The sequence below is a fragment of the Odocoileus virginianus genome, chromosome 6 (assembly GCF_023699985.2).
Source record: "Odocoileus virginianus isolate 20LAN1187 ecotype Illinois chromosome 6, Ovbor_1.2, whole genome shotgun sequence".
NCBI classification, from domain to species: Eukaryota; Metazoa; Chordata; class Mammalia; order Artiodactyla; family Cervidae; genus Odocoileus; species Odocoileus virginianus.
In genome coordinates this window covers 62509833-62535051 of record NC_069679.1, presented here as the reverse complement: position 1 = coordinate 62535051, position 25219 = coordinate 62509833, and the positions used below count along the sequence as shown (strand labels likewise).

The window sequence follows — 25219 nt, the reverse complement described above, 5'->3', positions numbered from 1 at the left end:
GCTCTGTGAAGAGGGAAAGGCTTCCTTGGAGAATCAGTCTTGGTGAGCTTTTGTTTGCCTGCAACACAGAACCTAGGTGCTGAATAATTTATGTTTAATACATGTCAAGTCAGTTCCAGATTTATAAAGCTATAACAGGAGGTTCTTACATATTGCATTTTACTGTCATTTCTACCAGAAGGAGCAGAAGAAAAGGTGAAACTAAGAAGTCACCTTTGCTCCTTTTAGGCAGAATGGGAGAAGTTAAGGTGGCAGAACGTAATGAAACTATTTCTTAAAATGAGGTTCTTGGCTTCTCTGTGGGATTTCATTTATTCATGTCATTCTAGATTTCCGTCAAAGACTGAATTTAGGATGATGTTACTTTACACATTATATGAAAGTGTTGTACATTGTTATGTACATATATATGTATGTATATATGTACATATATATGTATATATGTGGTATTGCATACTTAGACTTTAAATTATGTTAGATGATCAGTAACATATGAAACTGAATTAGAAAAAAGAACATGACTAGGATTAAAAAAACTAGTGTAGATACTTGAATGTATGTATCTTAACTATTTTCCAGGGAAAGGGGATGTGTTTGGAGACATCTTCTGGAAGGAAACTACCCTTGCTCACGCGTGTGCCAATGTCCGAGCACTGACATACTGTGACCTCCACATCATCAAGCGAGAAGCCTTGCTTAAAGTCCTGGACTTTTATACAGCTTTTGCAAACTCATTCTCAAGGAATCTCACTCTTACTTGCAATCTAAGAAAACGGGTAAGTTGTCTGGATCCATGTCCACTTACTAGCCTCTAGAGGGTTAGTACATTATATTCTATTAGTTAAAGAGTGGTATAGTGATTTTATTTTGTAGTAGTACATTCCCATCAATGTAAAGTGATATAATTTTCCCACTTTCTTTTTATTTTGCTTACTTTTTAAAGGAGTGGTAAAAACCTGGATAGTTGGATAAAGGTTTGAATATCTATTATTTAAATGTAAAATGAAAAATGAGGAGAAACAAACTGTGCTATAATATAATTAGTTAATTCTTGGGGTTTATAATACTGCTGTAAAATTAATATCAGTGTCTCTTACCTTATTATATGGGTCTTTTAAAGCTTCTAAGTTTAATCACACTGGTTGCCTACTTTATATTTCTCTCTTTACACCCTCCCTCTCATTTAATAATCAATTCATAAAGCTCATTCCCCATTAATTCTTTCAAAGCACACTATCTCAAAAAATAATAAGCCATACTGACATATCCTACAAATAGATACAGGAATCCCTTACTTTGTGTGGCTGCTGCAAATTTAATCTTCTTGCTGTTTTCTTTTTTATTGATGAGTGTGGCACAAATTTAATTTGCATAAAGAATTCTTCTAGCTCTGATTTATAGGTCATTGGACACTTGTGAGGGCTATTTTACTGCCAAGAATGAAATAGACGTTTGGATAACTGCACTTAAGGAATTTCATCTAAGATGATTGCCTGTCTGCAGTGAAGCATTTTGAAATAACAAGCCTTCCCTTCCACCAACCCCTTAAATAGAACCTTCCTGCTAGTTAACATAGAGGGAAAAAAAAATCAATCTAAGTGGCAAATTAACATCTATACTGCATCAACATAGAAATGAGCATAAGCAAATCAATATAATTCTCTACTCGGGGTTCTAAGAGAGGATAAGACTGCAGGAGTCATATTCATACTAGTATCACAGCACTTGATTTATATTTGAAAAGCAGTTTCAGTTTATATTTTGTTAACAAATAGTTATTGGGCATCCACAACCTGAAAGATAAAATGTAAAGAGCTATAGAGAGCATGAGGCCTAAATAACACAGTCTTTATGCTCAAGAAGCTGACAGGCGAGTGTGAATGTTATGTGAAATGCAAATATGTGAAACATCTCTTTGTACAAGTAATTGAGATTTAAGGTAATGATAAACCTGGAAGACTGGTGCCAAATATGAACTAAACAGAGCACCTTCTCCTGCATTAGGGAGATTGAAGTCCTGTCTATTACACAGAAATATGTCTCTTCACTCTGTGCTCTAACTTTTCCAGTGGCAAATTCCTCTTCTACACGGCTGCCTGGTAGATATTTGAAACTCATATCTTATTAAATCTTCCCAATATACATTTTTGCCAGTTTTAGAATCTTCCCACATACTACAAACTTACCACAACCTGGATCTGTCCTTACAGTCCTCAGGGCAGATATTATTTGTCACTGTCCTCCTCTAAGTATTATTGTTTATACATTATCTCATCTGATGTTTATAATATTCTTGTGGGAAAAAAGGGCAGTTGTTTTCCCTTCAAAACACATGGGAGGGATTAATATTAAATAACCAACTGATATAATTGCAATGCAAATGATTGCATCCCTCAAAGAGGGATAATAAAGACAAAATAAACTTTGGTTCTTCAAAATGTGTTCATCACAAAGCTCTATGATCTTTTTTTTCTCTTTCGAACATCTGAGCACATGCATATCACACGTGTGTGGGCACACACACACACACACACACACACACATTGGTTATGAGAGCCAAGTGTGTGTAGCAGCGTGTCTATCTCTGAGGACAGGCATAGAAGTAGAGCAGAAAACTTGTGCTGTTTTTTAATGGGACCCAGGAATTGTGCACCTGCTTCTGTAGGTGCCAGTGTGTGAGTTAAATCAAATGACTTCTTCCCTTAATAACCTGTTCCTTGTTAAAATGTGTGCCAGGTTTTTTGTTTGCTTGTTTTTAAAAAATATTTCCTGCCCTTCTGTAATTGATGAACGGTGTCAGTAACTTGAATGTCGGTTCAGGTATATTTCTCATCAGTGTCACTTTGTTCTCAGATAAAAGTATTTTCATAAATAAGAGAAACTGAGACAATATCTTCCTGTGATTCATGAGAAGAGCCACCATTTTGAAAGTCTACTTTATATCCATGTACTACAACATATTTTACATATAATTAATCGAATTAAATATCGACAATCCGCAAATGAGGCAGTATAATCTTCATTTCATTGGTGAGGAGGTTGAAGTTCTGAGAGTGAGATAGCTGGATGCCACATAAATTATGGGTCACAGCCTAGATTTGAATCCATCTCTGCCTGTTCTAAAGCCCATATTCTTTAGTTTATACTATGTTGCTTTTTCAAATAGCTGACTTTTTCCCCCACAACAATATCCCACAGACACACTTCCACTAATAGTTTCCCCATTGAACTATTAACAAAAATATTTTGTTCTTATTGCTACTATTTTAAGCATTCTTGAAGTGAATATTCACTGTGAATTACAGAGTCAAGTCTATGTCCTTAGCATATCATTGATGTCTTCTAGCTATCATAACCATTAATTAAGAGTGTGCTCCTACTAAGTTGGGGAAGCATATTTGGGGCCCAGATTTTCAGCCTTCATAGATTTACAGCTCTGGCCACATAAGCACTTAAGGTGTCTCAGTGGGGAGTTTTTTATAGTGTGTAGTTCTTGGTGGCTGCAGTAGGAGGAATGTGATAGCGTGTTAGCTGCTTGTTTCCATCTCCATTAAAGAGAAACAAGATGCTTGTTATGCAAATATAGCTCCCACTAACCATTGTTAGGTCCCTCAATATAAAATTTCTAGAATTGTAACTAATATTTTCATCCAAAAACTAGAGGAGGAGTTGGCAAACTTTTCTGGCAAGAAGATATTTGAGGGCCATATAGTTCCTGTCTCAACTACTCAGCCCTCCTACTGTAGCATGATATTAGCTGTCTTAACTTGGGTTGCCATTCCAAAACACCATAGATTGGGTGGTTTCACCAATGGGAATTTATTTCTCACAATTCTGGAGGTTAACTCCAAGATCAAGGTGCTGGTCGATTCAGTTCCCCAGTAAGGACTCTTATTTCTGGTTTGGTGACATCTGATTCTTGCTGTGCTCTCATGTGGTAGACAGAGAGTTTGGAAGCAATTTCTCTAGTATCTCTTCTTGTGAAAGTAAAAAACTGTCAGTCACCCAGTGGTGTCCAACTCTTTGCCATGGACAGAGAAGCCCCCCAGGCACGAATTTTCCAGGCACGAATATTGGAGTGGGTAGCCGTTCCCTTCTCCAGGAGATCTTCTTGATCCAGGGATTGAACCCAGGTCTCCTGCATTGCAGGCAGATTCTTTACTATCTGAGCTACCTGGAAGCCCAATTATAAAGGCACTAAATTTTATCATGAGGACACTCATGGCCTCATCTAATCCTAATTATCTCCCTGAGACTCTTCAACTATCATCATATTGGGGGGATTGGCACTTCACCATGTTAATTTTAGGAGGACCCAGTACAGTCCATAGCAGCCAAAGATAGTATGTAAATAAATGAGGTTAGTTGTGCTTCAGTGAAAAATTATTTACAAATACAGGCGGCTTCTGATAGGCCTTAGTGTGTCAATAGCTGAGTGGAAGCCTGCAAGTTAGATGGGAATGGCAGAAGGTATGCAAATGGAATTCTCCCCTTTATTAGAAAACAAATCTCTATTACGTGCCACCCACGTAGAGGGTTATCATGAAATGGAAAATGCCATATATAAGAGGTGGATGCACACAAAACCAAAATCCAAACAAACAAAACAAACAAAAAAAAAAAGAGGTGGCTGGCTGTAGGAGTCAGGTAGAGAACACACCTGAGTTAAGACTATGTGTCTGTGAAGACCAGAGAACTCATACTGGATGTGGAAGGGGAAGCTTCCACATTGTATTTGAATTTGTATTGTATTGTATTTGCCTTGGAATCCCAGTCAAACAAAACAGGTCTACCTGCCCTTGGTCAACAATTTGTGAACTGAATGGAATGATTTCGTGAGCCTCTGATCTTATAATACTAGAAGCCTGAAATTTTTACCTGGATCTTGTAAATTTGGATGAGAAAAATTATTACATTATTATTTTCTAAGTGAACTTTAGCTTTTCTTTCAATTATGAAGGCTGATACCAAACTACAGTTTTATTAGTGGTACCAAAAGAGATTATGTTTCTCATAGCATATTATTTTTGTTGAAGACATCCTGAAATGTTTATACTAATCAGTGCTTCATAATTATGATATTATGAAGTTATTAGACCTGCTGCTAGATGTGTTATTGTGTTAATAACAAAGCACATAGATTACAGTCTTGTAAATTGCTTTTAATATTTTGATAATTGAATTTCAATATATTTCCTTTGCAACACTATGTATTTTATTTTGTGCATTTAAAGCAACTCTTCTGGAATGAGGCCTATTTCACAGGCTTTACCAGACTTCTGGAGACAGCACCCCCACTCCAACTGCCCCCCCCTCCTCCGAATATGAGAGTCAGAAACTGGACTAAGTTGAGCAAAAGGATTGATTGGTATATAGTTTTCAATAATAATAAGACAATTCTATAGTTCCCAATAAATTTAAACATAATCAGAAAAGGCATAGGAGAGGAGCAGAGGAAGGTTGTCATACTTTCTGACTTTATTCATAGATTATTTCTTTTACCAATCTAAGACACCATTTCCTGGAATGACTAAATGCTTTTGTTAGTTTGAGGACCAGCACTCAGTTACAGGCCCAGAAGGCACACAGCAAAACCAGTGAAGGTGATATCTAAATTTTAAAGAATTCTAATCAGACTTTAAAAGTAACCATCATACTTCTGCTCATTCTGCCTCCTGTTATACACTGATGTTTACTGTTTGTGTATAGAGTTAATGCAGCCGGCATGACTGCTAGACTTTGAAAGTCCTGCTTCTAAAGTGGGCCCTTGGCTGGCGTTTGAGAACTTGAATTTCAAGATGGTTTCTAATACTTTGACTAATAAGAGTAGCTCACTATGCCTACTGTTTGTTCAAACAATATCATTCATGCTGGACATCTGCTTTCCTTCAAGGAGTGTGGAATTTTAGTATGTGCCAGACAGAGGATACCTACTGGCTAAACTCCAATAAAATCCCTGGGCACTGAGTCCATAATGACCATCCCTGGTGGTGACACTTCACAGGTGTTGTCATAACTCATTGCTGGAGGAATTAGAGAGAGGACCCTTGGAGGCTTGTTCATGGAGGGGAGCCCATTGGACATTGATAAAAAATGATGCCAAAAAGATGCTTGCCTTTTAGTTGTAGTTGCAAAGAAATGCCTCCATGTTGTCTCAGAGACTCCTCTTGCTTCTGGTTGATACTGCTTTTTACCATACATTTCTGTATCCTTTTGTTCAAGACAGGGTAATCTGAAACACCTCAATGATATTTTTTAAACCCTTGTATTAGTCTGCTCAGAAAGCCATAACAAAATAACACAGACTGGGTGGTTAAACAGAAATTTATTTTCTCACAGGATCTGGAGGCTAGAAGTCCAAGATCGAGGTGCTGGCAGGGTTGGTGTCTGGTGGGAACTCTCTTGGGTCACACATGGCTCCCCTCTTGCTATGTTCTCACATGGCCAGCCATTACTCTGTGTTTGAGTGTGGGGAAAGAGACAGTGGACTCTCTGATGTCTCTTTTTATAAAAATTATAGACACAGACATAGAAAACAACATATGGATACCAAGCGGAGATGTGGGTGGTGGGATGGAATGGGAAGTTGGGATTCATGTATATATACTGCTATGTATTGTGTATGGTCTTCCCTGGTGGCTTAGCTAGTAAAGAATCTGCCTGCAATATGGGAGATCTGGGTTCGATCCCTGGCTTAGGAAGATTCCTCTGGAGAAGGGAAAGGCTACCCACTCCAGTATTCTGGCCTTGAGAATTCCATGGACAGTATAGTCCATGGGGTTGCAAAGAGTTGGACATGACCAAGCAACTTCCACTTTATACAGTGTATATATGCATGATATATGAAGTAGAAAATATTGTTTGATTTCATTTATATGAGGTACCTAGTATAGTCAGATTCATAGAGTTATAAAGTACATTTTTAGATGCCAGGGTTTGATGGGTAAAGGGGAAGGGTGATAGAGAGGATGAGTGGGGAGTTAGTGTTTAATGGAGACAGAGTTCTAGTTTAGGAAGGGGAAAAATTCAGGAGACTAATGCTGGGAAGAGTTCCACAATAATGTGAATGTACTTAGTCCCACTGAACTGTGCAGTTAAATATGGTTAAAATAGTATATTTTGTACTGTGTAACTTTTACCACAATCAAAAAAGAAGAAAGAAAATTCCCTGGAGCAGTGGCCTACTCTTATGACCTCTTTTACCCTTCATTGCTTCCTTAGAGGTCCCACCTTTAAGTATAGTCACATTAGGTGTTAGGGTTTCAATATGTGAATTGGGAAGGCAGGTAAGAAAAATTCAGTCCATAACAATCCTATTTTTTTAAATTAAATGTGAAGGAGTAATTTTTAGAAATGTTCTAAAATCAAAAGTTACAGCTGAAATAGATATGTATTACTGGGGATGTTGAGCAGTATCAATATTCAGCATTTGTTTGTTTTTTTTCCTGGGAAGTGCATAATTATCAATACTTGATAAATGTTCTTGCACTTGGAATACAGGAATGTGAGGAAGGATTCTCATTTAAATTTAGAAAAATTTCCAAGAATGATCAACACAAATTCTCAATTGGAAAAACAGAAATAGAGGTCCCTGTAGTGTTCTTTTCATCCCATAAAGCCAGAGTCCTCCACAGATGGCATTGTTTTTAAGTAGAGGGCAGTTGAAGCCAACTGGCAATTTCATGGGTAAGCACAGCACCAATTCTGTATTTTAATGTGTCAGTGATAAAAAATAGTTTAGAATCGCTCTTGCATTATCATAGGCTTAGAACTAAGTAATGGAGTTTCTTTCCAGACAGCATTCTTAAAATGGGAAATTCAGTGGCACAGAATGACTTTTTTTTTCTGTGAGCAATGAAGCATCTCTACAGCAGTTACCTTTTGTGGGTGGAAAACATTCTGAAATTGGATATCAAACAAGTCTAAAGTGTTTTATTGGTGTACATGTGTTGTAGCCCACAGGTATTTTAATAGTCTAGACTGGGATCTTTGAAGAAATAGTTTAGAAATGTGATAATGGGAATTCCAGCTTCACTACCTTCTTTGCCCCCCTCCTGCCCATATCAGCTAGATAAAATATGGGAGCACATTCATTTCACAAATCCATATTTCTAAATCCCATGAAAAAGATATTGGGAAAACATTGTCCACAGTTGAAGCCAAAGATATATAAAACTGAAGTATTCTATATAGTACCTATGTTTACTTCTCTCACAGCATTGATTGTGATATTTTGGTTTCCTATCTACATTTTTGTTTTTTCAATAGAAAAAGGAGCTTCCTAAAGAAGATATTTTCTGTAATCTCTTTATTGCCAGTGACCAGAATAGTACCTGTAGTGCTTGCTAATTGAAGGAGTGAAATATGAATCAGTCCATGCTGCCCAGCACAGAATAATCTCGGTCATTCTGAGAAACAAATGATACCCTTGACAACTTTGGCAGAGAGCCTTATGAAATACGATTATGAAAATGAAAATGACCATTACTAATTAGTGTTAAATCACAATTACAGTTAACTTCCAGCTGCAGTTTCTAACCATTTATGTCTGTAGATTCTGTATAATGCTAGTGTTCTCAGGATAGTAAAGCAATTTTAACATCACTGTTGAATGAATTAAGATCACCTGATGCCAGGGGCTATGTTTACCAGGACAGTCCCTTAATCTCATTCTAAATAACTTCGAAGAGCAAACATTTTTTTATTTTGCAGTTTCCTTTGAAGAATCTGCACACCACACTTGAATCTGAGCAGAGTGTTGTTATAACTCTCATGACCTCAATTGAATATCAGCATTGCAAATTCACTGTGAACTACTGGCCCTGCTGGCAATTGCTCTGCTTACATGCTATGGTTTGTAGAATTTTCACCTCTAAACTGATGTAGTTTGCACACCACAGGCATTATCTCATTTTAGCTTCAAATCAACACTATAGGGAAGTGAACAAAGAGAGATGAGATGACTTGCTTGGGGCCACAGAGCTGATAGCTGTCCTGAGGCCCCAGACTTGGTTTCCCAACTCCAAGCTGGCTCTCATTTCACTGATGTTGGTAAAAAGGAGTGGACTTTCAGCAATTCCAGAAGTTTGTCATGTGCATTTAGATGAAGCAGAAACCTAATTATGCAGTCCTCTGAGCCTTTAAGCTGCTTCTATTTAGAGCTCTATGTTGGTCTGCTTCCAGACAGAAAAGAAACTTTCCCCACATTTAGTTACCAGGACATAGGTTCACAGATCCATTGCTCTTCAATAATGCCTCCAAAGCATTAGCTAAGGACAGAGTTTCCCAAGTTTCAGAGTGGGGGCTAGATTGAATAATTTACCAATATACTTGCCAGTATGCTGTCCTTTGACCACTTTTCGCAACGCTGGAATTTATTCTGATTGCAAGAAAGCATGTATTTTAGTAGTAAACAAGAACAAAATGAATAAACTTGTAGAGAGGAGTATTTAACTAACATAATAAAGGAAGGTGGATATTTTATAAGTCGTTTTTTGGGGGAATTCTGAAAGTTGCCAGCAATCACTTGAAACAATCATATGTTTTATTTTAGAGCTGAATTCTGCCTTACAGTAGTGCCTTTCTAGGAGCATCATAACTGGATGCCAGATTGTTCATTTCCAATATGTCTACCATTCTTAATTCTTAGAAATTAATATTTGACAAGGGACCACAGAAAACCCGGTGCTATATCATGCCATCTTCATTTAAAGAAAAATACTCCTTTTGAATGTAAAAGCAAAGATTGTTATTAGTATTAAGGCTGAAATACACACATTTTTTATTCCCTAATGCCTTTTGGTATTGATTTAAATTTGGTATGCATGCAATTTCTCCTATTGTATTTTCTTTTTCTTTCTCTCTTATGGAAAAAGAAGTCAATGTATGTCAATGTATGTGGTTGAATGTAAATGCCAAATCTGGATCTATTTATGGATCTGCATTTTAATGAATTTTTAGGCAGAGTTCTTTTGTGGGAATTCCTTCCTCCTCAATCCCCAAGACAACACCTGAACTTGATGATATAGCTTTTATTGTAGGGATTTTTTTCCTTCACTTTTCAAGTAAAATCTATTGACTCAGCCTTTTCTGTTCTCTGAAGTACCTGCGAAAATAGCTCAAAAGTCATGTATTCAAAAGCCTTTCACACTGATTTTGAGAAGTAGGTTTGTAACAGTTTAATGCAGGGCATATTTTGAGAAGGGTCTGCTTAATCAGAGAGGAGTTTCAAGATGTTTATTGTGAATTCAGACTTTTTCCAATAAAGTAAAACAAATATTATAATAAAGCATTACAATTTTTATAAAACAAAGAAGAATTTTAAAGCATTGTATACATTTTGCAAATGAGAAAATAGAGAGCTGCTCTGTGATTAGATTTACTTCTTAACAGTTGATTGTTTTGACCAAAATAGAATCTGCCGTCCTGGAATGTCCATTTTTTTCCCCAGCTCGGAGGTGCATGTTACAGATTTTGACATTCCAATCAAGTTATCTTTTCCCAAAGGAATCAAATCAAGTCGTTCTACTAAATAGCCAGAGACACTCAGATGACCCGAAGAGGCTAGGTTCTCCCGGAAAAAATCCTTCATTTTCTGCTTCTTCTTTCTGGATCAGGTTATACTTAATTCACCCATCATTTTGGGAAGCTGGCATTTAATTTTACAGAGGTTCGTTCTCTGTCCACAGTTTTATCCTTTAGGGAGTGATGTCATCTGTAGAAGTTCAGCAGAGGCGCTGTCCCTTAGGAAGCTCACAGTATGGAATGGAGGAAACTGCAGAGCAAAAAATGTTACTGCTAAATCTGCATGTAAAATGCACTCAGTTTTCCCTGCAGGCCGCAAACAGAGGTGGTGTGGGGCATTGGACCTTTTCCAGGAATTTGCTTCCTTCCTTCAGCAGATGCCTTAGCAACTACCTTCCGTATGGTTGTGGACTGCATTATAATTCCAGCACGTTAAATGGGTGATATGTAACACAGGTCCTTTGAAAGTAGTTTACTGTGATGAGAAGATGTGTTGTGCCCCTTCCAAGTAAGAAAATAGTGTTTCCTAATGCTTGGAAATTCAGACACCAGGATGTAGAATGACCTACTTAGCCATTGTAGGGCATGCTATTACATGGGGAAGGGTCTGTTATGCGAGCAAAAAGCGAGCATGAAACTTCAGATTCAGCCTGCTGGATTTATGACTCCATAAAATGAGACTGACTACTGGTTTGCTAATAGCAACATTTTCACACCTGGCAGTCACCGAGTGGCTTGTTACTGAAATCACACACTAGAAGGACTTTATCTGTAGGCTCTTTGGAATGGGTATGGAGTGAGAGCAAAGAAAACTGCCTGACAAGGCCTCATCGTCTTCATTCTAATGTAGCTGATTTTTCCAAAGAGCTTGCAAAAAGGGGACTTAATGTGGACCTTTGCTCTGGTGAGAAAACTATGAAAGTAGATTTGAATTTGGTAGTTTTGCCAAACTGAAAAATCTCTGTTTTACATTCCTAGGCCATTCTACTTGGCATACTCCTTTTAGATGGATGTTTTAATTATGAACCAGAAATTCTATGGAGGTTGGCAACAGTAATGAAGCTCAAACAATGCAGAGGGAGATGACTTTAAAAATGCAAAACATCAATCAGAGCAAGTCTGTCAACAGAAAAGACTTGCAACAAATGCAATTATACAAAAGTGTATCTGATGCTTGAAGGGTAAGCTGTCTTTATATAACAAGATATTAGAGATTTGGATCTCCAGCTCTTGAACTTTATAAAACAAACACATCACTCTTTTTCTAGAAGCAAAGGCACCTCTGCATTTTCCATGGTCAAATATCCAAATACTAGAAATTAATTGATAATTGTTGCCACAAAGCTTTAAATCATTCAGGCATTTTCTCATTTTGTCCAAATCCTCTTTGGAAAAATATGTCCAAATTAGAAAACTGATACTTTTGTGTAGATTTCAGACAGTAGAAGTATTCAATACTCAGATGTGTTCTACTCTGTCAAAGATGCAGCTGATTAATTTTGATTAAAGGATATCAGAAATGCAGTTAATACCACCAAAATAAAATCAAGCTAAAATAAATGACCAGAGTGGACGTCCCTGGTGGTCCAGTGGTTAAGACTCTGTGCTTCCACTACAGTGGGTTTAGGTTCAATCCCTAGGGAAGTTCTGCATGCCACACTATGTGGCCAAAAAAAAAAAAAAAAAAGAATGACCGGGATTATGATAAAGGCAAAGCGTAACAATTCATACAGCAAAAATGTAGTTCTTTTAAATACAGAGCAAGGGCAAAAGTATTCCTTTATTGAATTATAAAAGACTTTTTTCTCAAAACTAAAAATCTGAGATCACATCTTTAGAATATGGGAAATGGAATCATCAAGATTTAGACAAATACAGGAGAGCTTGGGAAAAGAATATATTACAAGGAAAAAGATATGTGCCACTTGAATTGCTATTTTGTAAAAGCAATCAATCATCTATCCTGTGACTTCCGCCCCCTCCTCAAGGGTCAGCTTTGCCCCCACCTTCTCCATGGGCCTCCCCACCTACTCCAGCTCTTTACTTCTGTACCACCCACCACTGTGTCATTTATTCAGTGTTTACTGTATGCTATTTTGGAGGGCTCTATATATTGAACAGATGCCCTGTCCCCATACATTGACTGTCAAGCTCTTGAAAACAGACAAATGTCTATTATCCCTACATCCGACTGTTCTTTGTGCTCCAGCACTCCCCTGACATTCGTTGATCGAATGAGTAGTGCTATTGCAGAGTTTATTACTTTGAAGCACTGTGTGCTGCTTCCCTTTCTGGCAGCGGAGCCCAATACCCATAGGGGAGTAAGTACTGAGAGTAAAGTAGCAGGAAAAGAGATATCCAATTTCGTATTTTTTTAAATTCTGATAACTACTGGGATCATTTTGAAATCATCTTTAATAGGAATTTGCAAAGATTACATTTTTGAGAAATTAAAAACATTCCTTGAGAAATTAAAGATAAAAAATGTAGACTTGCCACTGGGTAACTCTGAGCAGATATATTTCAACTGGTTAAAATCTGTACATAAATATTAAGGGAAAATGGTAATATTGGGGACTCTCCAAGAGGTACCTGAATTCTTTCTTTGCCAGTAGTAGGTGCTGAATTTAAGATGAATCTTTAGTTGTTGTTTTGGTGAAAGGAGAAAACGGAAAAATATGTCCCAAACATGTGGCTCCTTCTTTACTAAAGAACTCAGGTGGGAAAAGTGGACCACAGTTCCACCTGATTCAGAACTAAAAACAGTTTTGTTTACACCCATAGTCAAGGGACATCTATGCTCTTTCATAGAGAATGTTCCAGGATCTGTCTTTGTGAGAACTTGAGAGGCAGCTTTGGGTTCAAAAGTGTGATCATGGGCACACGAATCTACTTAGTATATCTCAGTTTGTACATCTATGAAATGAGATAATAGTATATAAATATGCAAGAGGTGCCTCTTAAGTGCCAGATACTTTTGTAAATCAAGAATATTAGGAGTGAATAAAATGAATAGTTTCCTGTCCTCATGGGTCTTAGGGTCTTGTACCCTCCTCATAGGGATTTTGTTGAGTGTTAAATGCATAGAGACTATCCCATGGGAGTCTTAGTGGAGATTAGTGGTATTGATGGGGATGATGATGGTGATGAAGATGTTGATAAGGATGCATTTCATGTGTCTGTGCCAGACTGGTATGCAAGACCCTCTCAAAATTCTAATGGGAAGAAAAGGTCAATGTTTAGTCTCAGTATTACTGGAATCTGTGTTACTGGTGATATGAAAGTAAGAGCAATGTTAGAAAGACAGCCGGATCTGATCTCTTTAGAAAGTAGAATCCCCCCCTTAAAGCCAAATATAATATGTACTGGTGATGAATTTCATATGCAGCAATGGATAAGCTGAAAATTGTGGAAATAAGCACTTTCATGCTTGCCCAGAATAATGTTGGCTTTTCCCAAAAGAAATACCTACTTTCTTCTGTTAGCACTAAACAATGTGTAGCTCTGCCTTTTCTCAACTTCACATATTCAGCATGCATAACCTCTGTTAGGGTTAAAATTTCAGCTGTGATCCCTAACATTTGAGGAAATGATTTTGCTAATGATACACGTTAAGAGAACAGGCAGGGGTTGTGATGCCAAGCATAGTTCCTGGCACTTTTAGCCCATGGATTGCATTTCTCCAATGTAGGTTAATGAACACACTTCCACGCTGTTTTGCTGTGTGTGTGAAGATTAATATTACCAGTTTAACTTGATCTAAAATGTGTACTTTAGCTAATGGTTCTAAACTCATGCTGAATTTTATCTATAAAATTTGATTGTCCGAGCACTCTGCAAATCTATTGAAATACTGTCCTATTAACTATGACCCTGTGGATATAGAAATAGTTATTACATAAATGTGTTTCACTTAATGGGAAACACTCGGCAAGCACTGGGAAAAAATAGAAAAGAACTTTTCTAATCTGTGCTTAGTATTAACCTTGTAGTTTTATAAATCAAGAGCTAAGTCTACTCTTATTTAGAACCTCGAGCTAAATTTGAATTGCACTTTCAGAAGTAAGAGGCAACTTCATTTTGCTTCCATAAGAATTTTAGCTTCACCTGCCCTTAACATTCTGGCATCTTTGAAGGACTTAATTAAAAAAAAATTATTTGCATCCATTAATCTGCTTGTGAAAAACATAATAGAGAGACCTCTGGTATGGGAAGAATGAGATATATTGCTTTAACAAGCTCATTCCACCAGTCAAATTTGTCAAAGTAAAGGTGAATTAATATCTTTCTTTTTTTTTAATATTCTCTGCAAGAAAAAGTTGCTCATTTTATTCATGTTTGACATTTCATAGTAAAGGTAAAATTCATTTTTAATGAAAAACATCCCACAGGGTTATTAATTAAAAGAAATGCAGGATGAGAGAACTGTCATTTAAAAAGAGCAACTCATGAATTAGAAAAAGTCCCCAGTCAAAAATACAGCTCAGGGAAGTTCTCTCTCTAGGATCGGTGGCAGACTGGGCCACTGAAGTGAACTTCATCTATTCCCTGGATGGTATCTGTGTCATCTGGGCATGAGATGCTTTTGCATCAAAGCTATGGTAACTTAAAAGAAGTAACTTCTCAAGCTTAGTACTTAGTACACTTATTATGCTTCTTACATTTAGTCCATTGTTCTCACAGAATTGTAAACTACTTGAAGTCAAAGGTTGTGAATAGTGTAATCATAGCATCTACTAGCATTTTATACTGCATTGTTCAAATAATGTTTGACAAATGAGTGAATCAATATTTGGAGTGCATCCTATTTGCAAGAGGATTGAACATAATTATTATGTACATGGATTTACATTCCCCTAACATAATAATATCTCTAAGAAAATTTTAAAGAGCTTGGATTTTTTTAAGAATTGTTTGAAGAGGAGCTTATGTCATAAAAATCTGCAGTAGAGACAAGTTGTAAAAAAAATTATAATTTTTCCCTTTAATGCATTCATATCTTCCTACCACCTTCTAAAACTTCTAGTTTTGCCTCTATCCTTACTCCCCAAGGTTTATTCTCCATGTAGCTTTTTGGAGCTTAGAAACACCCACTCTTCTTTTGACCATAGCATCTTTTGGAGTGTTGTAGAGGTCTGAAGGATCTAAGATATAAAGACCTTTGTCTAATTCATATTTGCAACGAATTGAGAGATTAAAATATGACTATTATTACTGATAAAGCAGATTGGAGGTTGTGGCTTTAGAGCTTTATTAAGTGGACTTTCTTGGAGAAGGCAATGGCACCCCACTCCAGTACTCTTGCCTGGAAAATCCCTTGGATGGAGGAGCCTGGTGGGCTGCAGTCCATGACGTCGCTAAGAGTCGGACACGACTGAATGTCTTCACTTTCACTTTTCACTTTCATGCATTGGAGAAGGAAATGGCAACCCACTCCAGTGTTCTTGCCTGGAGAATCCCAGGGACGGGGGAGCCTGGTGGGCTGCCGTCTATGGGGTCACATAGAGTTGGACACGACTGAAGTGACTTAGCAGCAGCAGCAGCAGCAGTGAGTGGACTTTCTAGTACATTAGCCCTGAATCAGGAAGATTCACTCCAAGTGATTCACATGCCCAGCATGGTTGGAAAGCCATTGCTAAAGTGGCAACTGCCTACCCAGGGTTGTGACCAGCATTTGTGATCCCTTGTTCCCTACTGAAAAGAGAGGGAGAAGATGAAGTCTTTAGATTCTGAGTGAAGACTCTTGTGACACTAAGGGTAACCAGGGAAGTGGCTGCTTTGTAAGGGAATTGTGGACGGTTCAAGTGTGCAGTATTTCCTCCCCAGAGATTTCTGGCACTTTATTTCTACACTAGGACATGTGGTCCGCATGAGAAGCAGGGCACTGGCTAGTATCCAGTCTGTCTGTCTTGTTTTGGGCTTCTGTGATTAATGCCTGCCCCCTGGCCAATCCTCAGTCCCCTGCAGTCCTTATCTTAAGTATCTCTCTGGCCACTGGCTCTAACCAAAGACCCTCTTCCAATGATTGCTTAAATAAAAATGGATAAAATACATGTGATTGGTTCTCCAAAAGTTTTAAGCTATATGTGCTGTGTGCTCTATCACTCAGTCATGCCCAACTCTTTGTGGCCCTATGGACTATAGCCTGTCAGGCACCTCTGTCATGGAATTTCCCAGGCAAGAATACTGGAGTGGGTTCCCACTTCATACTCCAGGGAATCTTCAACCAAGGGATCTACTCCATCCTAGGGACTGAATCCACATCTCTTGTATCTCCTCCATTGGCACGCAGATTCTTTACCACTAGTGCCACCTGGGAAGCCCATTTTAAACTATATATCACATAGATTTGTTTAGAGAGTTGATCAACTCGGTGCTTTAGAACACTCCCTATGATGTTAGATATTCTGAGGAAATACTGCTTTTGTTGGAAAGTCAGACTCAATACTGATTGTAGGTTAAGCTACCTTGTCTAGAATGACAACCACTCATAGCGTGAGGACAGCTTGTTATTCTTGACAAGTAACATGACCGCTGCTCCGTCTCAAACAACACAGGCCTTAAGGTGGGGGGATGAGTGATTCTTTAAGACTTTCTACATTATGAGCTGTGATCTACATAGACAGACTGAGTAACCAGCTACTGAATTGGTTTGCCATGCAAGATCACTTTTGTACATTAAAAGTCTGATGATTTGACTTTCACTCTTGCTGTCAATTTGTGTAATATAAGTGTCTTTTAGGAAAGCAAGTGGTAAAGAACTCTCTGCTAAACTCCAGGTCAGAACAAAACGTAGAGGAGAAGACTAAATTCTGTAAGTCTGTTGATATTAATATGTCCTTGGAAGGACATACCCTTTACATTCTTCCTGGTTACTTATCTCAGTTTCCTTCCTTCTCCGTTCATTGCACCTAAGAGTCTTTTAGATTCAAAATTAGATTTTAAATTAGGCATTCTGAAAGCTGTGATATTTTACTAGGTTTTTCCCCCAAAATTCTGATTCTCTTTCTTTATATCTATATGTAGATATAGATAGATATAAATAGACATAGATTTATTTTTTTACTTGGTTTGATGTCAAAAAGTCCATTTGGCCATGTTCTGAGAGTATTTGTGGTAATATGAAAAAAAATATATTGACTAAGAATGAGAGAATCTATATTTAAGCCAAGGTAACATTTCTTATTTACTTTTTATATTGAGTGGCCTCTTGACATGTTGTGCCTCAATCTGGTCATCTTTAAAATTGAAATAGTTATAATATCTGACACATTTGTAGCTCTTGAAGTTTAGGAATCTATTTAAAATGCAATATTTTATGTGTCCTTTAGGGATCATATCTCCATTTAATAAAACAGAAAACATAAAAAGAAAAAATAAAAGCAACATGGCTTACTAAGACCTCTCAATATTAAATGGTGAAATAACAGTTCTGGAACCAAAACCCATCTTCAGAGAGTCTACTAATTTTCCCCTTATATGAATATGTTCTACAGAACCCAGGGAATTATTAGGAGAAGTTAAGTGAGGTAGAGCAAAAAAGGTTTTAAAAAATCAATAGCTATACAAGGGTAAATTAATATTTAATAAAGCAAGATTGTTTTTTTACTAATGAAACCCTTAAGGTTCTTACTGTTCTCTTTACTTCCTTGAGATTAGAAGAATTCAAAGCTCAGACGAAATAAAGTTAATATAGAGGTAAACATTTGGATAGCAGGTTTTTAAAATTTATTTATTTATTTTAATTGGAGGTTAATTACTTTACAATATTGTGGTAGTTTTTGCCACATCGACATGAATCAGCCATGGGTATACATGTGTCTCACCATCCTGAAACCCCCTCCCATCTCCCTCCCCACACCATCCTTCCGGGTTGTCCCAGAACACCAGCTTTAGTGCCCTGCTTTGTGCACTGAACTTGCACTGGTCATCTATTTTACATATGATAATATACATGTTTCAATGCTATTCTCTCATATCGTCCCATCCTTGTCTTCTCCTACATAGTCCAAAAGTCTGTTCTTTACATCTCTGTCTCTTTTGCTGTCTTGCATATAGGGTCATCATTACCATCTTTCTAAATTCCATATATATCTGTTAATATACTGTATTGGTGTTTCTCTTTCTGGCTTACTTCACTGTATATAATAGGCACCAGTTTTTCATCCACCTCATTAGAACTGACTCAAATGTGTTCCTTTTTATAGCTCAGTAATATTCCATTGTGAATATGTACCACAACTTCCTTATCCATTCATCTGCTGGTGGACATCTAGATTGCTTCCATGTTTTAGATATTGTAAACAGTGCTGCAAAGAACATTGGGGTACACATGTCTGTTTCAATTCTGGTTTCCTCCATGTGTATGCCCAGCAGTGGGATTGCTGAGTCTTATGGCAGTTCTATTTCCAGTTTTTTAAGGAATCTTCACACCGTTCTCCATAGTGATTATACCAGTTTGCATTCCCAACAACAGTGTAAGAGGGTTCCCTTTTCTCCATACTCTATCCAACATTTATTGTTTGTAGACTTTTTGATGGCAGCATTCTATCTGGAGTAAGATGATATTTAATTGTGGTTTTGATTTGCATTTCTCTGATAATGAGTGATGTTGAGCATCTTTTCATGTGTTTGTTAGCCACCTGTATATCTTCTTTGGAGAAATGCCTGTTTAGTTCCTTGGCCCATTTTTTTATTTGGGACATTTATTTTTCTGATATTGAGCTGCATGAGCTTCTTGTATATTTTAGAGATTAATTCTTTGTCAGTTGCTTCGTTTACTATTATTTTCTCCCATTCTGAAGACTGAATTTTCACCTTGCTTTTAGTTTCCTTTGTTGTGAAAAATCTTTTAAGTTTAATTAGGTCCCACTTGTTTATTTTTATTTCCATTACTGTGGGAGGTGGGTTATAGAGGATACTGCTGTGATTTATGTCAGAGAGTGTTTTGCCTATGTTTTACTCTAAGAGTTTTATAGTTTCTGATCTTACATTTAGATCTTTAATCCATTTTGAGCTTATTTTTGTTTATGGTGTTATAAAGTGTTCTAGTTTCAGTTACAGGTGGTTGACCTGTTTTCCCAGCACCACTTGTTAAAGAGATTGTCTTTTCTCCACTGTATATTTTTGCCACCTTTGTCAAAGATAAGGTGTCCACAGGTGCATGGATTTATCTCTGGGCTTTTTATTTTGTCCCACTGATCTATACTTCTGTCTTTGTGCCAGTACCATACTGTCTTGATGACTGTAGCTTTGTAGTGGGATAGCAGTTTTTAAACTTGATTTTTAGCCTTTGGACTTGATTATTTTTAAAGAATTTGTTTCTTACAAAAAATTTGTATCATTGTAGTTGATTTAAAATATTATGTTAGTTTCTGTTGTACAGAAAAGTGAATCAGTTATTTATATGTGTGTGTGTGTGTATCCACTGTTTTCTAGACTCTTTTCCCGTGTAGACCATTACAGAGTATTGAGAAGAGTTTCCTATGCTATAATAGTAGGTTCCCTATGCTGACTGTATAGAGCTTCTCCATCTCTGGTTGCAAAGAATATAATCAATCTGATTTTGGTACTGACCATCTGGTGATGTCCATGTGTAGAGTCTTCTCTTGTGTTGTTGGAAGAGGGTGTTTGCTATGACCAGTGCGTTCTCTTGGCAAAACTCTGCTAGCCTTTGCCCTGCTTCATTTTGTACTCCAAGGCCAAATTTACCTGTTACTCCAAATATCTCTTGACTTCCTACTTTTGCATTCCAGTCCCCTATGATGAAAAGGACATCTTTTTTGGGTGTTAGTTCTAAAAGGTATTGTAGGTCTTCATGGAACCAGCCAACTTCAGCTTCTTTGGCATTAGTGGAGCATAGACTTGGATTACTGTGATATTGAATGGTTTACCTTGGAAACTAACAGAGATCATTCTGTCATTTTTGAGACTGCACCCAAGTATTGCATTTACAGACTCTTGTTGACTATGAGGGCTACTCCATTTCTTCTAAGGGATTCTTGCCCACAGTAGTAGATATAACAGTCATCTGAATTAAATTCACCCATTCCAATCCATTTTAGTTAACTGATTCCTAAAATATCAGTGTTGACTCTTGCCATCTCCTGTTTGACCACTTCCAATTTACCTTGATTCATGGACCTAACATTCCAGTTTCCTATGCAGCATTGTTCTTTATAGCATCAGAGTTTACTTTCACCACCAGACATATCTACAACTGGGTGTTGTTTCTGCTTTGACTCAGCCTTTTCATTCCTTCTGGAGCTATTTCTCATCTCTTCTCCTGTAGCATATTGGGCACCTGTCGACCTGAGGAGTTCATCTTTCAGTATCCTATCTTTTTGCCATTTCATACTGTTTATGTGGTTCTCAAGGCAAGAATGCTGAAGTGGTTTGCCATTCCCTTCTCCAGTAGACCACATTTTTGTCAGAACTCTCCACCATGACCCATCCATCTTGGGTGGCCCTACACGGCATAGTTCTTGGTTTCACTGAGTTAGATAAGGCTGCGTTCCATGTGAATGGGATTAGTTCCCTTATAAAGAGGCCTTAGAGAGTAACGCTGACATATATACACTGCCATATGTAAAACAGACAGTTAGTGGGAAGCTGCTACATAGCACAGGCAGCTCAACTCAGTGTCGTGTGAAGATCTGGAGGGGTGGGACGGGGGGATGCTGGGATGCCGGGATGCCGGGAGGCTCAAGAGTGGGGATAGATGTGAACATAGAGTTCATTCACATTGTTGCACAGCAGAAACTAGCACAGTGTTGTGAAACAATTATACTCCAATTTAAAAAATTTTAAAATTAAAAAAAGAAAAACAAACACAAACTTGGTAAGGCAAAATAGAGTGTTGCAAATAATAAATGTTCAATTAACTAATTGAGCAAAAATATTTTATTAACAAAAATAAAAAAAACAATAAAAAAATATAAAATAAAAAATAAAAAACAATAAGAGACACAAGAAACTCCCTCACCCCATTCCACCATGTGAAGGTATAGAGAGAAGAGACTATGAAACAGAAAAGAGGTCCTTACTAGACACAGAAGCTGCTAGCATCTCCACATTGCACCCCTCAAGCCCCCAGAACTGTGAGAACTATATAAGCCATTTGGTTTATGTTATTTTTGTTACAACAGCCCAAACAGACAAAGACAGAGATCCACAAATATGTGGATCAATAAATATATGTTGAATGACTACTGTGTGACAAAAAGTTGAAGGGAATGAAAAATAATAATGAAGTAAAAAACCTCTTTTGAGCATCAGTTTTATTCTGGGAACTGACTTGGTTAATTTAATTTAATTAACCAAGTTGGAGATGGAGTCCAGTGGAAAAAATCCAAATATTTACTCCTCTGAAATAAATGTAGGCAAAATACATTTGGGCGGTAAAGGACCATCCTGGCCTTAGCAGTGAGGCCAGCTTGGAGGTTTGTGTGTAAAGGCAAGTTTGTCTTTTGCTGCAGATTTCTGACTCTTGCCTTGACAGAGGAAGCTGGGATCTTGGAGTGCTTTAACGCAGTGGAGTTCCACTCAGGCTGCACTCAGAATCACTATCATTCTGGGAGCTTTGAATAAAAGTGTGATGCTGGGCCTCACCCCTAGAGATTCCAATTTAAATTGTTTTGGAACAATGCATAGATATCTTTTTCTTTTAATTTTATTTTTTATGTTCCCTAAGTGATTATAATGTGAAGCCAGAGTTGAAAACCATGTTTTAGGTCAGTGATTTTAAAACCATGCATAAGAATCACTTGGGGGGCATTGGCTAAAGTTTAGATTCCTTGGGGCCTGTCCTAAAAGATTTTGATTTAGGTCATCTGAAGTAGGACCCAGGAATCTACCCTAAATGACTATAAATTGGATGCTTCTTAGAAAACACTTTGAGAAATACCACTTTAGAGCTTCAAGTGTTTGCAATCTCATTGTTTTGTGGAAACCAGACTAGATCTTTTAATTCACTAAAATGAGTATCTAAAATAATCAGCTTTCTCAGATAGCTAAGGGAAAAGAGTATAGTTATTTCTTCCTTAATTTTTTAAAAATTTCTGGCCCTTCCCACTTATCTAAAAATTAGGTGTTTGTTGTGCAAGAGTATCTCCCCTTTTGGACTTAGACTCAGTCCATAAAATCTTTTAAGATTTTCTGTTTTGGATTATTATTACAATGTAATTAAATTATTTTATTCACTTTATTTGGGCTTCCCAGATGGAGCCAGAGGTTAAGAATCCATCTGCCAATGCAGGAGACACAGGAGAAGCAAGTTTGATCCCTGGGTCAGGAAGATCCTCTGGAGTAGGAAATGGCAACACACTCCAGTATTCTTGCCGAGAAAATTCCATGGACAGAGGAGACTGTTGGGCTATAAACTATGGGACCACAAAGAGCCAGACATGACTGAGCAACTGAGTATATGCATACACACACACATACACACACATAGACACACACATTCACTTTATTTAGTATTTTTACATATTAAAATATAATGGTGTTAGCTTATTTTAAAGCCTGATAATAAAACCTACAAAAATTTGAAGATCTTTCAGAAATCTAAAATAAGTTGAGGGACTTCCCTGGCGGTCTAGTGGTTAAGACTCTGCATATCTACTGCAGCGGGTACAGGTTCCATTCCTGATTGGGAAACAGATAACCACTTAGTTACACTGTATGGCAAGAAAAATTGAAAAATAAAATAATAAAATAAAATAACTTTGCTGTAAAAAAGTAAGTTGAATCACATAGGGTACCTCATGCTCTCTTTTTGTGATATTAGCTAAGCTAAAGTTTCTAAATATTTTGTATGCTTTTCATGCCACTTGTTTACAGATGTGATTACATTTAATCCTGCCAGGCCTTTGAGGAAGATATTGTGGTTCCATTGTATAATCCAGAAAACTGAGATCCACAGAAGTAAAGACCAAAGAGTGTAACCCTGATAAGCAGCAGAGATGGAATTAAGCACCAGGGTCTCACTTTGAGTCTGGTGGTCTTTTCTTATAGCTAAAAATAAATCATAGATAATTTTTGTAGAATTAACAATCTGTAATACTTCTCATTGAAAATACTAATTCTATTCTTTTTTTGCTGGAACACAAATGTAGAGGCTGTTTTTAAAATAAAAGCAGAGAATGAAACTTTATTGCTGTGTATTGCCAGGGAAGAAGATTAGATAGATAATAGAATTTTTAGAAAATAATACTAACTTCTATTAGCCAAAAGTTTCATTATCATATTCCATTTCTCTCTCTCTGGTAATACATTTTAAAAAGTCATTCTAAGTAAGTTGCAAATATCACTTATGTGGATGAATTCTTCTCTCTAAGCCTTGTATTATTATTGGATGGTGGGGAGGGGACTCAGAGATTCTACAAGATATTGGAAGAGATGACAGAGTTTTTACAATCTAAAATCTGGATAACGCAATCAATTTTAACTGAAAGTTGGTTTGGCATGTTCAGTTCATTAAAAGAATGAGCTATAGTATGCTACTATGCTAGTACTTCACTATCTACAGGCAATCTGTGGTACATAGTTGGAAGATCATTCTATCTGCAGTATTGTGAGCTATCCTTAATGCTTTTCTCCCATCTTAATCTATTGACAGAACAGGTCCTTGTATTATCAATCATCCTCTCATCTGAATATATAATATAGTCTTTTTTTCCCTACATCTCAGAAAAGTTCTGAAGAGGTCCAAGCCACTTCATCTGAAAGTATACTTGTTTTGCTGGGACCATTCCATTATAAGTCTTCTTCACATAGTGATCTACAGAATTTAAGATTATAATTGCTTGCCCTTATAATGTGAGAAGGATGTCTTTTATATTTATAAGCATTTTCCTTTTTTTTTCACACACAGTGAAATCAAAGCATATGTTTAAGTGACTTCTACTTAAAAATAAGACATGTCTAGAAACTAGCAGATTAAGTCTAGTTAAGTAAGTAATGGAAGCCAGAAATAAGACTATTAAAGGTTTCCCGTGACTTCTTTGTTTTAAATTGCTGCATAGAGCTCATCAGTCAGTATTGCTCTGAAGAGACAGGGAGAAGGCTTTATATGTTGGTGGATATTACTTTCATTCTTACTAAGAATTATCCAAAAATGATTTCTTGACACTAAACAATCAGCTGTGAATATAGAGTTGACTAAACTTCATTTCTACCACACTATTAAATATCATTTATGTATAGCTTGTCAAAATAGCAAGATGATCTTACTAAAATAAACAGAAGAAGAAAACCAGAATGAGGTTCGAGCATAGGAATGTTTTCTTTTTGGGATTATATCTCTTAAAAGTCACATTCTTTGAACTAGCTTCACAGATTAGTAAGACTTTTCAGAATGAGATGAAAGCAAGGAGAAATTTTGGGTGTAATGTTGGAAAAATCAGCAGGAGCGCAACATAGGATAGGGAACTGATGAACAAGAGGAGAGCAATAGATGAAAAAGTAGATGGAATAAGGCTACCTCTGTCTGCACACCTAGGCAAGAGTATGATGGTCATTATTATAATTGCATTTTTAAGATCAGATAAGACAAATACACACACATATACACACAGAAAGGTTGAACAATAGAAAAATGTGAGTAATGGCAAGAAATGTGTATTTCTGTAGTCAAATATATCCTCACAAATGCCTGTATACATACATGCTGTATACTGTGGCCACATTTTGGTTT

General features: G+C 37.0%; 1 protein-coding gene across 1 annotated transcript in view; it reads left to right on the top strand.

Moving 5' to 3' along the window:
- KCNH5 (potassium voltage-gated channel subfamily H member 5) overlaps positions 1 to 25219 on the top strand; it is a 367441-nt gene that overhangs the window by 288490 nt on the left and 53732 nt on the right. The window contains exon 10 of the mRNA XM_070469447.1: positions 580 to 776. Coding sequence (XP_070325548.1) covers positions 580 to 776 — 197 coding nt within the window. The remainder of the gene's footprint in view (positions 1 to 579; positions 777 to 25219) is intronic.